This window comes from Montipora foliosa, chromosome 11 (assembly GCF_036669935.1).
Source record: "Montipora foliosa isolate CH-2021 chromosome 11, ASM3666993v2, whole genome shotgun sequence".
NCBI classification, from domain to species: domain Eukaryota; kingdom Metazoa; phylum Cnidaria; class Anthozoa; order Scleractinia; family Acroporidae; genus Montipora; species Montipora foliosa.
Window position 1 is genome coordinate 37,754,267 of NC_090879.1, and position 23,638 is coordinate 37,777,904.

Below are 23,638 nucleotides of genomic sequence, written 5' to 3' on the forward strand. Positions count from 1 at the left end.
TTTTAGTTATGTTAATGCTTTGAAAAGACGAAAAGACGAAAAGACGATTTAAATTCCAAATTAACATATAAAAAATTGCAGCACTCTTTTGAAATGTTTAAAACGTTTTGTTTTAATTAAAATGTATAATATAATATATATACATGAATGATCAGATTGTTTTTAAAATGTACAATGAACTTTATAATTATTTAGTAAAAATTATTTAGTAAAAATTTCTAAACATAAATTTAAATATCTTAGAGAAATTAAACAAAAGATAAATAAAAAATTTGAAATTTCTTTTAAATATTTAAAGTATTATGATAGAAAACTAAAAAAAGATTTTAATTTAAAATTAAATTGTAATTTTATGATTAGAATATAATACATATTTTTCTGTTATAATATAATGAATAATTTAATCGATGAAAATCATGTTTATCAAAAATTTATTACTTTTTTAGATTGCATTAGTGAATATTATTGAACAAAAAAGAGAATCTGATCATGATTATTTTATCAAATTAATGAAATGTAAAAAAGAACTATGTGAGCGATATTTAGAGGAATTTTGTTATGATGATTTTTACATTTATAGTACAGACGAGGAAAATGAAAATGAAAATATTATTTAAATATAAAGTATTATAATATTTTAATAATGACTTATTCTAGTGATAAAGAAAGAACACAAGCTATTTGTGAATCTAAAAGAAAATATATGTTAAATAAAGAATGGTTTTCCTCGATACTAGACGATACATACTAAATTGACTGCTCCCCATAGGAGCTTTTCAGGGCCAATGAAACACAACGAAACAACAACTGTTCAGAATCCCAACTGGCCGGAGGCAAACCAGTTGGCTATTTACAAATGCAGCGGCGAAGTTGAACCAGTGACTACCAGGATCTAATTCAACGAGTGGTCAGAGTGGGTCTTGAACCCGGGATCTCCGAATCTCGAGGCAAGCGCCCTAACCACTGGGCCACACTTTATACTTTAGCAGGAAAACATTGTCATTTAAAAACATTAAAACAAAAAAAAAAATTGAAAATAAACATTTTTTGTAAAAAACATAGAATATTATTTTTGTAAATATAAATAATAATTTGAATAAATTATTAAATTTGTAAAATTACTAAAAATTAAAGTTTTTATCTATAGTATAAATATAGATGAACAAATCACAATTAGAAAAACTTTCAAAATCAGAACTAATAAATTTGATTTTACAACAAAATAGAAAGACTATAAAAGGAAAACCTATACCAACACCACGCCGCAGCGTAAAAGAAATGATTCACGAATATGAAGATAATATAATTCGACCTCCTTTTAAATTTAGAGATAAATTAACAACTATTATTGAAATAGCTATATTAAACTACCAAATGAATTATGTAATTGTTCAAAAGGATTGATAAACTTAAAAAACAACGATACTAAATGCTTTTTATGGGCTCATATAAGGCATCTTAATCCACAAAACAAGGATCCTCAAGGAATAAAAAAATCAGATAAGGCATTTATTCAAAATTTAGATTATCAAGGCATTGAATTTCCAGTAACTATTAAACAAATAAACAAAATTGAAGAACAAAAGAGTAATAACATCAATGTATTTGGTTATGAAAATAAACAACCTTTTCCTATTTATATATCAAAAGAAATGTATGGAGATTTTATGAATTTATTATTAATAACAGAAGAAACCAACACATTATGTACTTATCAAATATTTCAATAAATTCATGTTCAAACAAACAAAACACAAAGAAAGAAAGCATGTGTGAATGTATTGTCTACAATGCTTCAGCTCTGAACAAGTTTTGACTAATCATAAAGAAATTTGTATTGAAATAAATGGACAACAAGCTATCAAAATGCCAGAAAAAAATCAACTACCTGTGCCGTTTGCGATATATGCTGATTTTGAAGCTCTTACAGAAAAATTACAAGGTTGTAAACTTATGAACAACAGAGTATTTGGAAAAACAACGCAAAATTTATGGAAAAGAGTTGATGTTAAACTTGTCACGGATGAAAAAAAAAATGATTAAATTAACATCAAAGCCAACTTATGTAAGCAGTAAAATATTCAACAAAAATCGAGTGGCTATCCATAAGATTAAAGAAACACTAACCCTAAACAGACCAGCTTATGTTGGAATTTGTATTTTAGACCTAAGGTATGATTTTCATTATAATTATATCAAACAAAAGTATAATAATAAAGCAAAATTATTATTCACAGATACTGATAGTTTGTGTTATGAAATTGAAACTACTGATTTACAAAGACTTTTGTAATGATAAAGATAAATTTGGTAATAGTGATTATCCTGAAGATAGTCAATATTTCAACAAAGCAAACAAAAAAGTTATAGGTAAATTCAAAGATGAAACTTCAGGCATGCCAATCACTTAGTTTATCGGAATACGATCTAAAATGTATTCATATGTAAAAGGCGACAACCAAGTCGGAAAGACCGCTAAAGGAATTAAAAAGATTGTTATTCACAAAAATATCAAGCATAAAGACTACAAACAAACGCTATTTAATAACAGACAAATGTATCATACCATGAAAACCATTAGAAACAACAACCATCAACTTGCAAGCTATGAGTTCAATAGAGTGACATTGTCATGCTTCGATGACATGCCCTATATCCACAAAAATGGTATAACAAGTTATGCTTGCAGTCACTACAAAATAGAATGAGTTAACAAAACAAATCCGCTTGACGACAAAGTTCTGTGAATGTTATGCTATGGGGATTCTTTCATGTTTCACTTGCTTCATGCATCACCTGTTTATCAGAAAATTTACCAAAAAATTTACCAAATCTATGTTTTTTACCAGAAGAGTAAATCATCATTTCATCGATAAAGTCCATGTGGTATTACATCATTGACTTCCTGTTTCATTTGATTATATGAATACTTAACACACTTCATGAATGCACCTTCCAAAGTAGCTTCCAAAATGGAAACCAAAATGGAAACCAAAATGGAAATAAAAATCATTTGAGAAACAATTTTGGTAAAAAAATGAAACTTGTGATTGGTTAAAACTGACTTGAATATGAGAAAAAACCCTTAATTTTGTTTTCATGTTCCATTTGATTGATTATGCAAATATTTAATCAAGTAGTTTTTTGCTTGGTAATATATTTTTTTAATTAGTTTGTTTTGGTCAATGTTTTGGTTGCTTTAAGTTTTCTCTCGCTACATGTAGCTCTAAATTTGAGTGCTTATCGCTTCAATTGTCTACTATGGAATATGTTGACTGGAAATTGCGTTTCATTTTACTTTATACGTACATCTGGCTTTCAGTGTTTTATCTTTGAATGTTCGAGGGTTAAACAAGATGATCAAGCGACGTCAGGTATTTCGATCAGCAAAGATCGGATGTACTATTTTTACAGGAGACATACTCTTCTGTGCAAAACTTAAAATCGTGGGAAGGAGAATGGGGTGGTAAAATGATTGGAGGTCATGGCACTAATCACAGTCGAGGAGTAATGATTTTATTCAAGTCCAAACTTTCTGTAAATATTGAGCAAATTATATCGGAGAAAAATGGTAGATATATCCTTCCTCAAGTATTGGTAGAAGGCGTTTTTCTGAATATTTACGCTCTAAATGATCAAACTCATCAGGTGCAATTACTTAGAGGGTTATCTAATTCAGTTTTAAATAAATATGCCCGGGAAAGAATAGTCCTAGGGGAAGACTTGAATTGTTATGAACGAAATTGACAAATGCAGAGGGAGCTCTTTCGAACAAAAGAAGACAGTTAGAACTCAAAATCTCATTGACACCTGAAGCTGCAAACATCCACGTGGAATAATCCATACAAGAAATCTATTGCAGATTAGACTACCATTTTATTTCAAAAAGCATGGAATCCACGATACAAAATGCTAATATCGTGGCTAACGTTTTTTCCGATCACTCTGCTATAACCCTGTCAATGTCTTTAAAAAGTAATGAAACAAAGAGTGGCTCTGGATTTTGGAATTTAACAATTTATTGTTAATGGATAAGTGTTACATGGAGATGATAATAAAACAAATACCTGAGTTTGTTGCCAAATACTGCAATCTCAATGACAAAGGCTTATTTTGGGAAAAAATCAAAAGGGAAATTAGAGCATCAACAATAATTTTCGCTAAAAATAAAGCCAAACAAAAACGAAACCAAGAGAAAGATTTGCTCATGCGACTAAACCAATTACAGGAAAAGTTAAGGTTAAACATTAGCGAAGCAATGAAAGTTGAAATGGATCGAGTCCAAAAAAAAACTAGCAAAGATTGTGAATAAAAAAACACAAGGAGCTATGACACATAGTAAGGCATAATGGTATGAGTTCGGTGAAAAGAATAATAAATACTTGTACAACCTAGAAAAAATAAACCATAAGATGAAACACATAACCTCGCTAAAAAAAGAAGACGGTAACATAGTCCTTGAGCCTAAACAAATTACAAATTCTACGCAATGCAATTAAACGCTCAAAGGAAATAGAGGGTATTCAAATTGATCCAAATAAATCTATAAAGATAACCCAATACGCCGATGACACAACGGTTTTCGTGAAAGACATTCGGTCTGTTCATAGGCCCTTTGACATGCTGCAACAATTTGAGAACTGTTCTGGTCTACGAATAAACCAATCTAAATCAAATACTGGCTGGGATCATTGCGTCAGAGAAAGGATTCCATTCTAAAATTAAAATTAAGTGACGAGACTGTATACGCCTTGGGTGTATATTTTTCATATGATGAAGAACTTGCCAGTAAAAGAAACTTCTTTGAAAAGTTGCGTCAACTTAAAAAGATACTGAACATTTGGTCATCTCGAGGCATATCTATATATGGAAGAGTAAATATAGTCAAAACGTTGGAAATATCTAAACTAACTTAATTCATAAAGAAATTAATTAACTAAGTCCTAATGAATTCTCAGGCTTTTTAGTTCATCAAGCAACAAAGGAGACTTGTGTCTCATTGGTTGATTGTGTTGCTTGTACCCAGGTTTTTGCATGTGCAAGCACTCGCTCGCTCCCTCGCGCGAGCGAGCAAAATAACAAACAAAATGGCGACCAAAGGTGTCTTGTCTTCTTTCACTTTCACGTGATAGATTTTTCGTCCGTGGCATAGATCGACTGAGGTGGTAGTTCAGTTCGATATTCCTTCTGTTTTGTTTATAATCTCAAGCCGTAAGCTAGTGCACCCTATTAAATGTCCTTTAAAGAATTAGTGTATTTTACGTTCCTTCTTGTCCACAGAAACATAATACGAAATGCCATCGTTGTTAACGTCTTCTTCACCAGTTGCTACTAGTTACAATTAGCAACGTGTGTGGAGGATTTACTAAATCGCCATGGATTGAAATTGGAGGGTAGATAATAAGGGTACTGTAGTAACTTGTAGGTAGTTGATGAATGTGCAAGCTATTGTTATTTCCTATTATTCTGAGCCTTTTAAATTCGCTGGTTTTTCAGGAAAAATTATCTATTTTTTGTGCTCATGGCTGGAGAAAAATGTATAGTAAGCTTTTACTTCATGTTGATTTAAAAACAATAATTTTGAACCTCTCAATCATGACTTCAATTAGGCATTTCCATTACTTTTCCTATTCACATGCAAATGCTGCTATTTTGCTCTTACTTTTAGGTTAAAAAAACCCCGATTTTCTCATTTTCTGACCATTTTACCCACTTGACACCCTGTAAATAGCAATTTGTTTAAATTGTACATCATGTGGGGCATCATGTGGGGCATGCCAAAACAACCTATTGTTTACCTGTTGTCATTAATGTGCCAACCAGAGGCTCGCTGGCTGTTGAAACAAAGGGCCTTTTGTTCCTGTGGTTGGCACATCAATGCTTGTCATCAGATATCTTCCCTATATATTTGTAACAAAGTTAGTAAAATTAATGTAAAATTAACGTCATAATTAAGGTTAAGCATTGTCAGTAAACATTGTCTAATCAATATCTATTACTTGCTTATTTACTATATGGCTCTATGTTGCGGGGTAGTGACTATGAAAATCCATTGTCACAGCTTATAAAATTCAAAAATAAAGTTATTAGAATCATTAATGATGTTCTCCCATCCCACTTTACGTTTCCTCAGGTCTATTGCAATTTCACGATATTGCTAAATGTACACATTTATTTGCGCATGATTGGCTTTGTGGCGATAAGCCATGTAATTTTTTCCATATTACTGGCTTCGGAGCAACATATTCATTCAACTCAGAATGCATCTTTCCAGTATTTATTTCTTCATGCTATAGCCAATGTAAGAAAATTCTGCCTATCTATTATTGGAAAATACTTTTGGAATGACTTCCACTTTATAATCGAAACAGCGCATCTAAAATCCATTTTTAAAAAAGCAATTTTTGAACACTATTTTGCTCAGTACTGATTTCCTTACTTGCTGGTATGTACTCCAGTATTATAAGTCCAAATATTGCAACTGAATGGGATATCCTGTTCTGTAGATTGAGTACTATTTAAAGTTAAGAATATAATATTATTCTTTCTCTGAGATTGTTGTTAACTTGAATGTATTCACATTATGGATTACATTTACTAATGTTTTACCTGGTTATGTCTTATATATGAATCAGTGCCAATCTCCTTTTTAGTATAGCTAACGATATACCATTTATTTCTATTGGTGATATAGTGTATATAATTACGTTATCTGTAATAGTTTCGTTTTTTCACTCTCCTGAAGCAGTTTTATACAAATGTAAATAATACTTTGCCTGAGATGAGTAAATTTTGTACCAAGAAAACGTGTAAGTGCATTGTAAATAAATAAATAATAAATAATTTAACTACGAATCAGTGTCAATATCCACATTTTTGTGCAAAACTAGTATTTGATGTATCCACAATGACTGGATAGCATTGAGGGGACGTCCTATGACTGTTCTTCCAACAAACAACTAGCTCGAAGTTACAGATTTCAATACAATAGGCTCACTTTGCTGGTCGCTTGCGCACGCCTTGCTACTTTTAAATTTAAAGTGTTTAACTTAAATTATTCTTCTGATATTTGTGTGTCGGCTGTTAAAGGTGATTCCTGTATCAAGAAATATTTTCTAAGATTTGGCCACGAGAACGCATGAGTTAGAATTACTTGTGCACGTCATTTCATCAACTTGAAACTCTCGCAGCTTAGGGCAATATGACAAAATACAAATTGAAAAAAGCTTCAAATTTAGTGCTTTTTCAGTGGTTTAATTTTCAGACGTAAAAGTGTGCCATGTCAAAGACACAATAGGGCAGAGTGAGATGATATCATAACAAGATTTGGAGCCCTTTTGTAGACAACAACGTGTCACACGAAACCTGCTGTGTTGAACCTTGCCACTTTAAATGACAATTTCTTTACACAAATCTTTCTTTGGTTGTTGGGCTTACTGCAGCAAGTGGGAATTCCCGTATCACTGCCTATGACAAAAGTCTGGAAAAAGGGAATTAAAATATTTTTTATCAAGGAAATTTAAATGATCTGGAGCACTCGTAACGTAAAGCCTTGCGTCTTGGCTAAATCTGTTCGCTTCAAGATTCAAAATCAGCCCTATTTCTTCTCCAGAACAATTCCCGACTCTACTTCGACCATGTGGTTAAAAATTTCAAGGCTGGGAAGCTTTATAGCGAATTTAGATGTTCTTCACCAGTGGGCTGCCATTTTTCGACTCCATCGCTTCAAACGCCAGTTCACCCATATTTTTGAATGTGAACTCACATTTCAATTTAAATCCGACTTATTTGATTATTTAAGTCTCTTAAATAAGGAAAAACAATGCCAGGAAGGCAAAACTATCCTCTGCTCATTGCCAGTTCTGCATTTTGACTCGGCATCTTCGCTTCATTTGTGATCCTTCGCCGTATTTCGCGTTGTATTGAACCAGTATCACTCATTAAGATAAGGCAATGCCCATGTCTTTCAAGTGACTTATCATCTTTGCATTCATTGTGTGCCGTCCTTTTGGAAACATGCGATGAATATTAACGATACCAGCACTACATCCACCATTTCTCATGTTCCCGCATTTTGAATGAATTTGACTGAATCTCAAGGCATTTTCGGGGTGATGAGGCGCATGCGCAACATTAGTCTCCTTTGTTACAAGAAGCTAATTAGCGTGTCATTATCAGGGCCCACAGAGAAGTTTTGAAGTGGGGGGGGAGGGACACTCCATCTCAATCAAAGGGAGGGGGCAGACTCTAGAAATGGTTAAAATGCGTCTAACCTTACTTCACAGCAATCTTAACATACTTTATTGCTTCAAAAAGTCAAGTGATAGTTCAGTCTTGAAATGCAGTTAACATCAGTGGCCCTAGCTCAGTTCCATTTAATACTTACAATTCATCAGCCATTTAGAATAACAAATGAGGAAGTAACATACGGTAAGAGAACGCCTCATTACAATACTGTGGCTGATTTATGTGCTTATTGTTAGGAAATCTGATTCCTTAAATGTACAGACAGTTCTTTTTTGACTACTGTTATGACCAGAAAATTCATTTGCCATGTCAGCAAGGCAAAGTTTGTTGGTTCTCTCTTTGCGTGTGTTGACCACTGTCATATTTCTAAACCATTCTTGAGTCATTGTCGATCTGAGCCATGTTTTTAACCTTAGAACCACAGAAAATGACCTTTCTCTAGCTGTGCTGGTTGTGGGAATTTACCAGCAGAAGCTTGCAGATTGTGACAACTTCATTTCCAATGCTTTCCTCAGGTTCCTGTATTAACTCCTTCATTTTCTCTAGAATGCCATTGAAACATGTAATATCAACCATTTATCAAAACTTAAAACATTTCCAGTTGGGCTTTCAACCTTCCAGAAACTAAATCATCAGCATAATTTGTTTCAAGAAACTTAAGCTCTGTGGAGCAGTCTTCCGATATAACAACCTCAAAAAAGACTCCATCGTTGGATATGTAATAAAAGCTTGGCTGGCTAAAACGCTGGTCAATGGCATTCACCATAAAGTCAATATCTTCAAAGTATATGCACCTGTAACAGTCATGGGATGATGCAGGGGAAAAGGTGAACAAGAGCTCTCATGTTCGGCAACTGTCAGGCGACATGATACTGACACATTACCAACAGCCAGCCGACAGTGTTGATGAAGCCAAAAATGTACCCAAAGCACTAAAAGTTAAAAACAGCAAATAGACATCCATCTCCAGACTGTACCTACCAATTTTTGTACGTACCGGTACCTATTTCGGCCAACTGTCGGCCAACAGTTGGCCAGCCGACAGTATCTTTTGGGAACTGTTCTTCACTTTTATCAATGCAGGATATGATGTTGCTCCAGTACTGTTTTCTTGGTAAGGTTGGCTCTGACATACCTGAATGTAGAGGGGTGATTTTGAGTATTTGTTAACACTAAGTCATAAAAAGATTTGAAGCTTGCATCACTACACATCTTTTGCAGAACCTTTTTTTGTAAGCCAAGCGATTCATTGTCTGCTAACAGCTGACATCCTTGTTTTCTGCATCATTTTCAATAAATTTTCAGCGTGTGAAAACGGATGCTCCCCCAAATTTAAACCAAACAATAAATCGAAGATGTTCATTAGGGGTTGGCACCCAACTGTCAGTGCACGTATATCCAACTGCAGTTTCTCCTTAAGGCAAAAGCTCCAATCCTGAAGAAACGCAGAATAGTTAGCCAGGATTCTATCCATCTTGTAGAACACAACCTTTGGCTGCAGAGTCAGCTTCTTCAAGATCCTCTTTGATGTCTTCAAGTAGCTTTTCATGTTTTGGTGAAACCTTTATTACGTTAACTATTTGTTTTGCCATTTCCATGGTGTTTGACAGTAAGTTACAGTTCTTTGTGGTGTCCTTCACACTTAAGCTTAGCGCATGTCCATGGCAGTAAGTAAAGTGAGCTTTCTGTTGAAGATCTTGGCCACTCCTGTTTTGTGCAGAAGCATGTTGCTAGCACCATCATAGAATTGCCCTGTACAGTTCAGTAGTGAGAGCTGCAATTTCACTAATACATCCTGACTGGCAGACACTGTGGTATCTGCACCAATATCAGGTATGTTAAAAAAACCTGAGAAAGTCTTCATGGGGGTCAAGGTGTTTGTCAACCCATGGTATACAGATCGTTAACTGTTCTTTGTAAGTAATATCTGTATATTCATCGGATACAGTCAAGAAAAAGCCACCACAGATATCTAGTGTCAAATCACGAATAACCTTGTTTGCCATAACGGAAATTATTTCATTTGGATTTCATGTGATGTGTATTATTTTGTCCCCCTTCCATTCTAACCATTTACCAGACATAACTAATCGATGACATCAATGACATCAATGAAATCAATGAATAATCAATAGGTAATCGATAGGTAATCAGTTGATTAGTCACTGATTATTGCCGATGATCAATGAGTAATCGATGACTAATCGATAGGCCACAAAATTTTCGGTCATCAATTAGTCCTCGATTGCATCGATTAGTCATTGAGTGCAGCGTTTTCATCCATTACTCATCGATATTATCTCGTGGCTGTAAAACAGTATTTGGCGAAGAAAAACAAACTTAAATGTAAACAGATGTTTCCAGGTTTATTCTTTTCAGCTAGCAGTACATAGAAATTAAGCTTCAGAAGGTTCTCCATTATCTCTTTGCTGTTTGTTGTTGAACCACACCTTGACGGTTGCCCCGTCAAGGTTGTTCAGTTTTGCAAAGTCTTCAATAACTCTGTGTGATGGATACTTGCTCTCATTGTACAAGGCCTCAAAGGCCATTTTCTGCAAATGTGAAAATTTCGTCCTCCTATTTGCGGTTGATGAAGCAGCTCGATTCTTTTTTCCTATAAAACAAAAACAAAATGACTTTAATGTGCAAAGCGACGGAGCACTCATGAAAAAAAAAACATTTCTATGAACGATGTCAGTACACAAGGCATATGGTCTTCCAAATTGATCAAATTACACTTGTTCAAAAGTGATACATGAACCTTGAATCTTTCCTCTCAGCCGTATCCCCTATGGGACCTTCTTGCCGTAGCCAGTTCTTTATTCTTCGGTAGGGCTCTCTTCCTTCCTCTGACAGTTGTTCAAAGGTCTTAGGTTTGTTGAGAATTTCGGATCCTCTACCCTGGGATCTTTCCAACACGTGGCCTGCAAACTTTTGGGGCTCACGATTAATGTTAAGTCGTGACCCCCAAAATTAAAATTATACTTTACACCTTTTCTACGCAGGTTTTACGAAACATCTTGCGCATATTTCTTGTGGCTGTCTTGCTGTTCACACCCTTAGTGGAATGTGCTTTTGTACTATCACTTCATGTAAAAAACTAGTTCCCTTTAGACATCTTGTTAGAATCCCTGATGAAGTCTGTTTGATCAGATGAAACCAGTCGGATAATAAACGAAGTTAACAAGATCAGTTGCTGTGTGCTGCTCACTAGTTTCCTTTAAAAAATTTTTAAAAAATTGTCAAAAGATTCCAGCAACTCCATCTTCTGAAGGCATTCTTTTACTCGATAACAAAATTCTTTCAGAAATCGAGGGCCACCGGTAGACACTGGAGATGCAACAAAAGAAATTGAAGGAAGCCCAAGAGAAAGAAAAGAATGAAAAAATAGACGAATGAAACAGGGACTTCCCGAAAATATGACAATAGCGGTTCTAAAACAACTCTTAAAGATAAAGGAATCGCGTTTAGATCAAAGGCCAAAAAATCGGAAATTGTTCAAATACTCAACACTCACGCTGGTTATGTAACTGCTTATGACGGATGTTTGCCTAAGCTGAAGCAGTTTTACTTTGCTGACAAACACCCACCAAAAAAAATCGATAACCACAGTCGATTCTTGTAGCGAATTTGTTAGTTCCATTTTCAGACTGGTTGTTTTGTTATTACATAAAGAGTTGGGTCAAGTGAAATATTGCACAATTAAGAATCATCTCTATTTGTGATTAGCACTTTGTACCTCGACATTGTCACTGAGATACAAGGAAAATTTTCGTCTAACACAGCTAAAAGAATCACAAACGAAAAAAATATTACAAGAAAGCAGTGTCTTTTTTGCGCATTATAATAGTCGGTGAGTAATAGATGGGTCATCGATGAGTAATCAATTACATCAATGAGTAATCGATGTCACCGATGAGTAATCGATAAGCCACAAAATTTTTGGGCTTCGATTACTCATTGATCATCGGCAATAATCAATCACTAATCAACTGATCAATGATTGATGCCATTGCTCATCGATTAGTTATGTCTGGCATTTAATGACAAAAGGTTCGTCTTTTGCCCTTAGTTGTAGCAGCTAAATAAAGTTAGATTCATCGTCAGGGCCGCCCTGGAAGGCTTGCGGACAAGGTACTATATTAATTCCATAATTTTAACTAAGCATAGACGAGTTCTTTCCATTGTCTGTTTTGCAGCAAATTTTCGCACATTTTGGGAATTATGAGTTGATAGTCAACAGCCATTTTGTGTTTACTTGATGTTCCTTAAAATGGCATAATGCCTTTTTCCAGTTCGTAAGCCCCGTAGAAGAGAATGCCAGTTCTTTTTTTTCTCTAGCAGTACAGAGATTTGATTTCCATTTTGCTGGACACAAATGAAACAAAGTGTGCAATCAGTTTTGTTCCTTGTAGTGCAACCAGGGGAATTCCTTAAACCACATTGCTTGAAGAGTGCGATTGTGTTCGCCAAATATATATATTTTTTGGGAAGCCGTAATTTATAGTTTGCCAATGCTTCTGTAATATTAATGCATACGTCTTCACCAGGTGATGAACCAGCTTTTTTCCTCTTCTTGTTGGCCTAGCGACTGAGGTAGCTGTTTCTACTGCTTGCAGATCAGGAGTCACTGTAATTGGCTGACAACATTTCTTCAGAGGAGATTCTAAATACAATGTTCAAATTACAAAGCAAAAAATAGCTATTATTAATCAAGATTCGACTTTTTAAGAGAGTGCCCCAATTTAATTCTATAAAAATGTAACAAGAAGAAAGGAATGTCTGTAAATGTCTACACTATATGTAACAAGAAGACAATACCGTTTTCAAATCCCACTTTCACATTACTTATCTGTACTTAATCCTTAGGGATCATCCCAGTGAAGTTTAAAAGGTTTTACAGTAACCAAAGGTTTTGACTCACGACTCAGTTTTCCAGTGTGAGGCAGATGGATGAGACACACTGAATAATGAAGAATGTTTCTGGTGGCTTAGTGGATGGATATCGTGTCCAATGCATGCCATACATGTAAGCTGGTATGTTTGAACTGTATGAGCAACTGTTAACAACAAAGCTCGATCTATACAGCCCAGAGGGATACATGCAAGGATCATCGACCAGAAGAAACAGCAAGTCATCGTGCTCGAGATGAGCTGTCCTTGAATTGAAAGCAGGTCAAAAGGAGAAGACACTGAAGAACAGTCCACTATGATGAGAGCTTCACGGATATCGAATTCATCAAGTTAACATCATCATGGGTGTCTTGTGAAGCTGGTCAAGCGAGTTGGACACTATTATTAGGGAATTGCTAGGATGTAGAAGAAAAGATGTTCTGAGGAACAAATAACAATCAGTGTTGTCAAGCACACCGAATATTGCACGAGTGTTAAAGGTTGCACCATGATGCCAAAGTAAAAGAGCATTCCATTCTCAACCACAATCTTTCTTGCTCTCCTATCCACATAAGTAAAAAACATGTCAACACACAACCGTGTTGGCAAATGCAATGGTCAACACTTCACTGACACAACTGTGTCCGTGCACTGGTGGCTCAGTTGGTTGAGCACAGGGCTGCCATGCGGGAGGTCATGAGTTCGACTCCGGCTGGACCAACACTCAGGGTCTTTAAATAACTGAGGAGAAAGTGCTGCCTTTGTAATTACATCTGCAAATGGTTAGACTTTTAAGTCTTCTCGGATAAGGACGATAAGCCGGAGGTCCCGTCTCACAAATAACTTCCATGTTCATTAGTTCCCTGTGGGATGTTAAAGAACCCACACACTATTCAAGAAGACTACGGGATAAAGTTCCCGGTGTTGTGGCTGTCCTCTGTGTGTATATGGGTGGGTGGGTGGGTATAGCAGGTCGACCTCAGCTGAATAGCTGCCAAAACTTCAACCTGCTTAAACAAACAAATAACAAACAAACTGACTCATCAACCAACAAGTAAAAATATGTTGACACATATAAATATGGTAAGACCAAGAAGACGTTTCAGCTAACTTTAGCTATGGTGACCTGCTGCTGTGGTTGAGCAGAGCATTGTAAATTTCTAAGTTCTAACCGCTCCTGCTGATCTCTAATCAGCCTCCTGTAAGCATGCAGCCATCTTCTCTTTAGCACCTTGGACAAAACATGCCATCTTCTCGGCTTTATATTGGCACTGCTCAATCTCACTGTCCTTCCCCTCAAAAGTCTGCTGCAGTTATGCCTTACCACACAATTCATTTTTCAACTTTAGTTGGTGGCATAGGGATTTGTAATCACACTTTGGACTGCTAGCCGAGTCTCCATATTCTTTCCTCTCCATTTTTGTTGGTTGAGTGCAGTCATGTTTTCTTTAGTCTCCCCTACACAGCCCACACACAACCAGAGCCTGGCATGGCCAGATTCTCCACACACAATGTTGAGGAATGATTGATGTTAACTTCCATTTAATTGGAAGTTTGAATGAAGATACCAGTAATTGATCATGATAGCTTTAAAACCCTAATACCATATATAGACTTAGCCAAGCCTAAAAGCAGAGTTCCCTGGTTATTTATTCTTACTGCCTGTAGGGTTTGTGAAAATAAAAGGTTTCAAATTATCCACGCTTTGGTGTTTCCGGTTGCTGCTTAATGAAATCATTTTCTTTGCTTTCTTCCACAGAAAAGTTCATTGCCTAACTAGTGAATTCCACGGTAAATTTCACGCCAAAAATCAATATCGCATGAATCACGAGGCCATGAGTGTGACATCGGTTATTCCAGGGAAATTTACTTTGAAATTTACCAGTTTGGCAATGAATTTTTCTTGAACCACATGAGTTTTAAAAGAAATCAAGTACACCCTCAGCGAGCGAATGGGAAAGCAAAAAAGCCATTTCAGAGTCAACTGTCAATTTTCAGCGAATAGAAATCACACTAAAATAATATTAGAAACCATCTAAAAACTTTGTCAGTTCAAGGTCAAAAAAGAGCACATCAAAAACCAGTTGGGCCAACCGATTAAAAAAAGCACTTGTTCGCTCACATTTTAAAGCAAAACAAACAATTCAACTTTATCTGTGTCCAAAATAGGACAGATAATTGTTATTTAATTCCAGTTGAGAATAAAAATTCGAGTTTCATTCCTGAACAAAGGAAAAACCGATAACCGGTAAACAAGTGTTTAAAAATATGCATCCATTTTAAATGATGTGTCTGTAAAAAATAACAAATGGTTTAGTGCCCAAGGAAAGAATTTGTGGAGTAACTTCTTGCACTAAGAATGAGCTATTACTGGTATTATGTTTTGTCATTCTCTTCTCTTTCTCTCTCCTTTCGTTTCTGTTCTAGTCATAGGTCCTCCAGGCGTCTTGAAACCTTATGAGAGCTTCTAAAGATATGCCAAAATTGCAATACAGAGAAAAAAGGAGCTGTAAACAAATTAAAGATTGACTCTCAAATTAAGTTTATGTCCCTCCGATGCTTGACTTGAATAACTGCGTAGCCACCAGTGTGGACCACAGCTATCATGATATGTCAAACCGGATTTAAAGCAGCAAAAAATGAAGAAAAAAAACATTTTCAAAACAGTTTTCCACCTGACCACGAAAAGGGTTGACTGTGTGCGAACTATAGTTCACATAGTATGGCCGTGTAGCCGTGTCGAGCCACACAAAGCGTGCAAAAAATTAAGCCTTGTTTATGATTAGGTGAGTTAACATGGGATGAGCCTGCAATCCAATCGAAAAACCAATACCTGGTCAGCGGTCAACTTTAAAAAAAAAAAACAGCCGACCTCAGTAAGCTCTACGCTTGAGCCCGCAATATGGTCACATGATACTGGTCAGCAGATACCTTGTTTTGACAGGTGTCAATTGATCATAACATAGATGTCCAATATCAAAGATGTATGGTGTAAACTAGCATGATACTGGTCACATTGGCATACATGGAGGGGTGGATGTACATACAGACGGTTGAAGACGTCACGGCTATAAATCCAAAATTTCTTACATCGAGCAGTTACCATATTTTCTTAACTATGGTGCTCCTCGGTGCGTGCAAAGCTCCGCCATTTTCTTCCAACCAAATGGTCCAACAAAATGATTCCTTATGTATGACAGCTTTCAAAAACACTTTTTTAAACTAATTAACCGAACATTGATTGCCTTAATTAAATTACGCTTCATCCTAAGAAATTAAGTCAACAATCCTGTGGTATGCATTAAAAAATAGAGTTTTGCAATCTTCCTGTTATTATTAGAAGTAAGTTCCACGAAAGTCTTCATGATTTACCACAGGGTTCGCATCAGTATTTTGAATGTAGTTTGGACATGAACTATATAACCAAAACAACACTGTGTGTGATGGCTATATGTGGTGCTGAATCCACTTCAGAGTTTTTTGTCAACTTTGCAAATAGCTTCATTTGGCCTGGTCTAGTACTTAAACATAGCTGCTTGGTGTCATAGTGTACTACAGTTCCTTGAAAGTGTTGAAAGTGGTTTAAGACCTAAGTGTAGGGTAAAGGAAAAAATGCCTTGTTAACCAGATTCTTGCCATTTCTTTAAATATGACCCCATAAACCAAAACATCCCAATCACAATTTACTTTGAATGCAGCAAACACCAGCAAAGGAGTTCAATTTTGTTATCATCCCTTCTTTAAAAGAGACAGATTTAAACGTTTTTTTTTTTTCATTTGCCACAACAGTGTCTTTAGAACAGTAATACTGTTGTTTTACAATGTAGTAATACCAGTAGCTGTGTTTTATTACCTTTTTATCTTATCTTAAGACAAGAAAATTTAGTTTTTGTACTACTATTTAGTACTATAATTGAAACTTTGTAGCTTGACAACCAGAGTTACCACTTCACAATAATCATGATATGCATGTGTCAAAGCCGCTAACACTACAAATTAATTCTGATTGGCTGATGAAAGTTACGACTTGCAGCACTTGGTTTACAAAAACATCAGTCCCTTGATCAAAACAAAAGGTAACTTAGGTACAAAGAAAAAACAAAAATTCAATAAACAAATTTTGAGTTGGGATGGCTTCAAGGCAAAAATCAGCACAGAGGAGATTGAAAGTTCTTCCTTTTGCTTCACAGTGCTTTATAAGTACAAGAGGTCACCTTTGCCTAGAAAAAAGATAAACTTTATTTTCTTAAAAAGATGTCTGCAGCATTTACATTTGCTGACAAGTTTTGGGTACTCACATGAAAAGAATTGAGCTGCATGTTGAAATTATAAAAAATCTGAGTTATTCTAATCTTTCAGACACCTCGCTATGCTTTTTCTATCGGAAGCAGCATAAGACTTACATTTGTATGATTTACAAGTGTTCAATATTACATACACTATTGTTAATACACGTACATTAAGAAGTTAAGTTTTTAACACAAAACAAAATGTGAACCAAACTCACTATCAAGGTTTCTGCAAGGAGAACGATCAAAGAAATGTGCCAGATCTTATGAGTAAGATAAACACATGTTCCATTTTTATAAACATACAGCTTTTTTAAGCACTACCAAACACAAGACTCTTGATGCTGTTAACTGCTTTAAAGCTTAAGACTTCTGTCTCAAATGACACGTACACGCAGACATTAGTGTAGACAAAGGCCCGTCATATTCAGTGGGTCTGCAAAATGGTTTGACAAGTGTGTACACCAAGCCTTTTGCTACAGCTGAGAAACAGCCAATGTAAGGAATCTCAAGAATTCTGTGTCATGTGTTCAATGTCTCCTTAAAGTAACCCGGAATTCAATAAAGAGGTGAAGTAATCTTTGCAAGGCTTCAAGAGCATTTGGACCTGGTGACATTTGCACAATTAGTTCAATCAATGTGTTCCAGCACATCTAGCACTTTTGCTTGTAAATTTGACACTCATGAACCAGTCATATAAAAATAAATAAATTACAATGTACTTATTTTTAATTTGCACACAAACAATAACAACCTGTACAAAAGATAAAAGTGATCCTAGCACTTCACTGGACAATTAAAGCAATTATCACTTTATACACCTCATTCCGAAATTTCCGCCATTTTAGTATTCTTCTGTTTGATAGCAAATTGGTCCTTTTGGTTGCATTCTAGGTTAAATATTCTTTTGAATTTTACATTTGAAAGAGAGGCCAAAAGGGCCAATTTGCAAGGAAACAAAAGAATACTAAAATGGCGGCCATTATCGAATAAGGAGTATAAACACATGAAAAACTCAGGCAGCTCCAACAGGATTCAAACCCGTGACCTCTGCTTTGCTTCGCCACCAACTGAGCTATGAAGCCACACAGTTGGGAGAGGGTCAGTTTGTTGGGCTCAGGTATTCCTGTGAAAGGACTGGTGAATGAAAAAAAATTATTTTTGAAGTGCATTTTATATATGAAACGTAGAAGTGATGCTTGCCCTAAACTGGACAATTTAAGAAATTGTTACCCTATGGACACCTGCAAAATTCAGGATCACTATATTTTCTCCTGTAAAAAATCTGCCAACTGAATTTTTCAGGTGTCTATACAAAGTGACAATTGTTTAAACTTTCCAGTTATTTTTGAGGATCACTTAATTCTTTCGGAATATACACTGCATGCACTTGAAAAATACATTTCTTTCATAACAAGTGGTTACTAGAACCAAAAACAGTGTGTACAGTGTACATGTACTAATGCAGTAGCAAAAGGAGGTTTAGATTCAAGTTGGAATTGCACTCACAAGCCTGCTTTCCACTTGTGTGATAAGCAGGTTCAGAAACATTACCAAAATGTACTAATTTGATTTTTGATCCAAAGTAAAAGATACTTGGGATCAAAAAAATGCTCCTGGGATTGTCACGTTACTTGTGTCTTTTCGTATCACACAAGTGAAAATGAGACGCGACTGGCATACGTTCTTACCAATTTGTTTTTGTCCGCAGTGAGGTTATCTGATTTGCTTTCACTAAAACGAAGTTGCTTTTGAAGTTCTGAAAAAAGATATGTACAGTGTATCGTTAAAAGGACTGTGAAGCAGACCCCTTTCCACCTGGTTTCTAGCCACCCCTGTCTTTTTTGCCTACTGTGACTAAAATTCTCACCCTCATACCTAATCCTGATCCTTGAACTGCAGTTTGCAGTCTGCAGTAAAACAGGATTACAAAGGCTCAGACCTGTTTAACTCTTTTCCCTGGATTGTTACATTCCCTTCCTCTCAAAAGCAAGACTGTCAAGGTAATTTAACTAATGAAATTTAGATCTTAGTCACATAAGGTACCCCTACGCATTGCCTTGTGAGTTGAAGAAGTTGGTCAAGTTTCACGTCACTTTCTTCCTTAGCAAACTGAAAACGTTCTGACCAACACGAGTGTTGAATGTTGTACAAATAGTGAATAATGTTATTCACCATATTTCATAAAGAGAATGTTGTCCAATACACACAAACTGAGTTGGATTGACTATTTTTTGGTAAAGACTTAGTGATGACCCGTCAAAGTGTAAAGTCCATCCGCCTGTGGAAAATGTCAGATCACGAAAAAAAAAAATGGCCTCAACTAGTCACAGATGCTAACAATAAGACCAGATGATGACGATTAAACCAAGTGAAGAGTCTGTCCATCTATGGAAAATGTCACATTGTAACAGAAATAAAATCTGGGTATAGCAAGCTTGGTTTTAAGTAGATAAAAAAATTGGACGGATGGTGACCAATGGTGACGATCCAATCAGATGGTGACAATCTGTCCTGTCAAAGTGAAAACTTCATCCGACTGTGAAAAATGTCAAATAATGAGAGACAGAAAAAAAGCTGGTTAATGCAAGTTCGCCAACCAGATGGTAAATATTGGGGAAGAAGCTCCTTTCAATTTAATTCTGACGAAAAACAAAAGAATGACCATAATTTTCAGCAAACTTTGAAATCTATAAAGAAATCAGTTCATATGTGGAAATGGAGAAATTTATCTATTTTGGGTAAAATTCAAATTGTTAAAACTTTTGCAATTCCAAAGCTTTTATTCTGAGCATCAGTGATTCCAATTCTGAAGGACCTTGTTAAAGAAGCAAATTCAATCATCTATAACTTCATTTGGAATGGGAAAGATAAAGTGAAACTCTTCCCTGCATTTATTTCAGATATTAATAAAGGTGGGCTGAAAATGTTAGATATCGAATCCATGATTAGTGCATAACGTTTCATTTGCTCAAAGAAATTATTACATGACTACCAGAATATCACCCATTGGTGGGATATTTCTTCTTTATTTTAATTTTGACTCTAGCAAATGAAAAATACAGTTGGCGAAATATTATAGGAAATGTCTTGAAGTGTGGTCCTCTCTGAATGGTAGGACACTGACCACGTATCACGATATTGTAAACAAGATGGAATTTATGGCATATATAGATTTAGCCAAGCCTAAAAGCGGAGCTTCCAGGTTATTTATTCTTACGGCCTGTAAGGCTAGCAACAACTGTCAATAGCCAGCAAATAGGAATCACGCTAAAATTAGAAGCCATAAAAAAAATTGTCAGTTCAAGGTCAAAAAAGAGTTTTACTGATGTACTTTATTCTACGTTATTTCTGACAAGGAGATCATTCACGTTTTGATGTATTTCATTGAAACACGACAGGGTGGCTTGGAACAAGATTAATCGGCAAAATATGGCAACCAAGAAAGGACAAACTTCAAACAAGATCCGCTCCAAAGCTTAAATAAGATTTAGTTGCTACAAACAAACTTCTGGAAACACAAGCTAGTGAAATTTCCCCCTAATTTTACGAGAACTCGTTGCGATTACGTGTTTATAACATAAAGGCAACATTTTCTTGTCACTGTCGAGGCACATCGAAAAAGAGTTGGCCAAACGGATTAAAAAGCACTTGTTCCCTTGCATTTTAGAGCAAAACAAACAAACAAATCAACTTTTTCTTTATGTCCAAAAGAGTACAAATAATTGTTATTTAATTCCAGTTGACAATAAAAACTTGATTTTCATTCCTGAACAAAGGTAAAACCGATTCAACCACTTTTTGAAAATAACAAACGGCTTAGTGCCCAAGAAAATAATTTGTGGAGTAACTTCTTCCGCTAAGTATGAGCTATTACTGGTATTCTGTTTTGTCGTTGCCGTTCTCTTTCGCTCTCCTTTCGTTTCTGTTCTAGTCATAGGTCCTCCAGGCATCATGCAAAATTATCAGAGCTTCTAAAGATATGCCAAAAATTGCAATACAGAGAAAAAAGCAGCTCTAAGCAAATTAAAAATAAACACTCTGCTTTAAGTTTATATCCTTCTGATGCTTAGCTTAAATAACTGTGTAGCCGTCTGTGTGGACCACAGCTATCATGATATTGCAAACTGGATTGAAACCACCGAAAAATGGAGAAATAAAACATTTTCCAAACCATTTTCCACCTGAGCCACAGAAAGCGCAAGAAAAATGAAGCCTCGCTTATGTCTAGGTGAGTTAAACTGGGTAGAGCCTGCAATCCAATCGAAAACCAGTACCTGGTCAGCGGTCAACTTTAAAAAAAAAACAGCTGACCTCAGTAAGCTCTAAGCTTGAGCCTACGCTATTGTAATGTGATACTGGTCAGCAGATACCTCGTTTTGACAGGTGTCCATTGATCAAAACATGGATGTCCAATATCAAAGATGTACGCTGTAAAGTAGCATGATACTGGTCACATTGGTATACATGCTATACTTTCATTTTAATCATCTCCCATAAAAGGCCCGTGTCAACAGTATTATCTTGAGAGAGGCTTAGCTACATAATTCCCAAAATTCTTTCTGGAATTTCCCAAACAAAAGTTTTAAAATTCTTTTAGAAATGTCTAAAGTTCTGCAAAAACTCTCTAAAATTCCAGACAATTCTTATAATTTTCATTTCTTGTAGTGCAAAGTCTGCCACATTTGCTATTAAGCAAACATCTGGATTCCGAAACTACGGTGAGAAACCACTGCTTAGATGCACTGTAGGGCCCCTTTTGGTTAATAACTGCTGATAAAGAATGGATATGACCCCTCTCCTGGTAGGTTGGAATACAAAAAAACACGTTTTGTCAACGTTTTGGCCTGTGAAAAGTTTCCAACATGTCAGGCGAAAGTTTAAATTGCTCTAAAATTCTCAAAATTGTCAATTTTTTTCTAAAATTCCTGAGAGTTTCTAAAATTATTTTTGATGTCTAAAATTCCCAAAAAAATTTCGGAATTATGTAGCTAAGCCTATCTTGAGAACATTCATCTTTAGTTTGCGCTGTGATCTGATTGACGTATTCTGTTTCAGACAACAAAGCAGTATTTATTTTTCAAAAACATTGGCTTCTAGTGTTGGACTGTAAGGAAATTTGTAAGGCGATCGTAGAGTGATCTGTTTTAAATGTATTTTAGTCATAGTAAAGAACAAGCACACAACTGGATTTTGGTGCCACTTGTGATCAGGAGGCCTATGTTGGTGCTATTCAAGGTTTTTGTTAATGACAGTGTTTGAAAGAGCTTTGACGACAAAGCGTACAATAAATCGGCATGTGTGCATAGTAGTCTGTGTACACGCATTTGTTGTCACTTTAACAATGTCTCACAGCATACACAGAATTAACAATGTTTTAGCAGCTGCCTTTTAGAATGAAGCATTGAAATATCTGGTACTGGAAATTATCAGATTTGTACACAGGACACTCAACCTGACTTAAAGACAGGTCGCCTCGTTTTCTCACAAGTCGTCACCATCTGTCAAGATTATAATAGCTTCCTTTGGAAAACCAGACTTCCAGTAAGTAAAGTTGACTTCCCTTTAAGCAATCTTCAAGCCTAATGACTTGGCCCCAGTTGTGAAAATGATGGATAGTGCTGTCCACCAGATAAACCACTGGGTAAGTCATAGCCAAACCAATTGCGCTAGCCAGTGGATAGCGTTATCCACCTTTTGAAAAACTGGGGCCTTACGTCCAAGACAAAAGACGGATCAACAGCAAGAGACAAACTAACTCAACTTGTGTATATTGCACATGTACATGTGTATGCACATCCAGGGTAGTATAGTTCAGTTCATCATTTGTTCCATGATTGTGTCTAAAATAGTAAGGCTGCGGTTTTCATCAGGCTGGAATGTTTGGAATGTTTACTGGCTATGCCTCAGTTAAGTAGAACTGTGATTGGCACTAGTGAAAGCATTTCGATCTTTGCTTGTTTTTCCTGTTTTGAATAACAAACTGAATTGTACTTCAGATGACACCCCACATAATCATGCCTAAACTTGTAAAGACCTTTTTCTCCAAAAAACGTCTTAACCTAAACATGGTGATTCATGCCTAAGCATTGTGACAGATGATTAAAATTTGAAATATAGAAATCTTGATAAAAGAAATATATTATTTCAAATAATTTTGGAAATGTCAGCAAGTTGCATCAAACGTTTTCGTGCATGTTACATGAATA

The 23,638-nt window shown here is 35.7% G+C and overlaps 1 protein-coding gene and 2 pseudogenes across 3 annotated transcripts in view; all 3 read right to left on the minus strand.

Moving 5' to 3' along the window:
• Positions 1 to 23,638, minus strand: part of LOC137977522 (CAP-Gly domain-containing linker protein 1-like) — a 312,978-nt gene that overhangs the window by 161,072 nt on the left and 128,268 nt on the right. For all 3 annotated transcript variants that reach the window (XM_068824767.1, XM_068824768.1, XM_068824769.1), the window contains one exon: positions 19,121 to 19,188. In XM_068824767.1, the coding sequence (XP_068680868.1) occupies positions 19,121 to 19,188 (68 nt within the window). The remainder of the gene's footprint in view (positions 1 to 19,120; positions 19,189 to 23,638) is intronic.
• LOC137975409 (uncharacterized) lies at positions 8,341 to 9,211 on the minus strand (annotated as a pseudogene).
• On the minus strand, positions 9,225 to 10,474 carry LOC137975410 (uncharacterized; annotated as a pseudogene).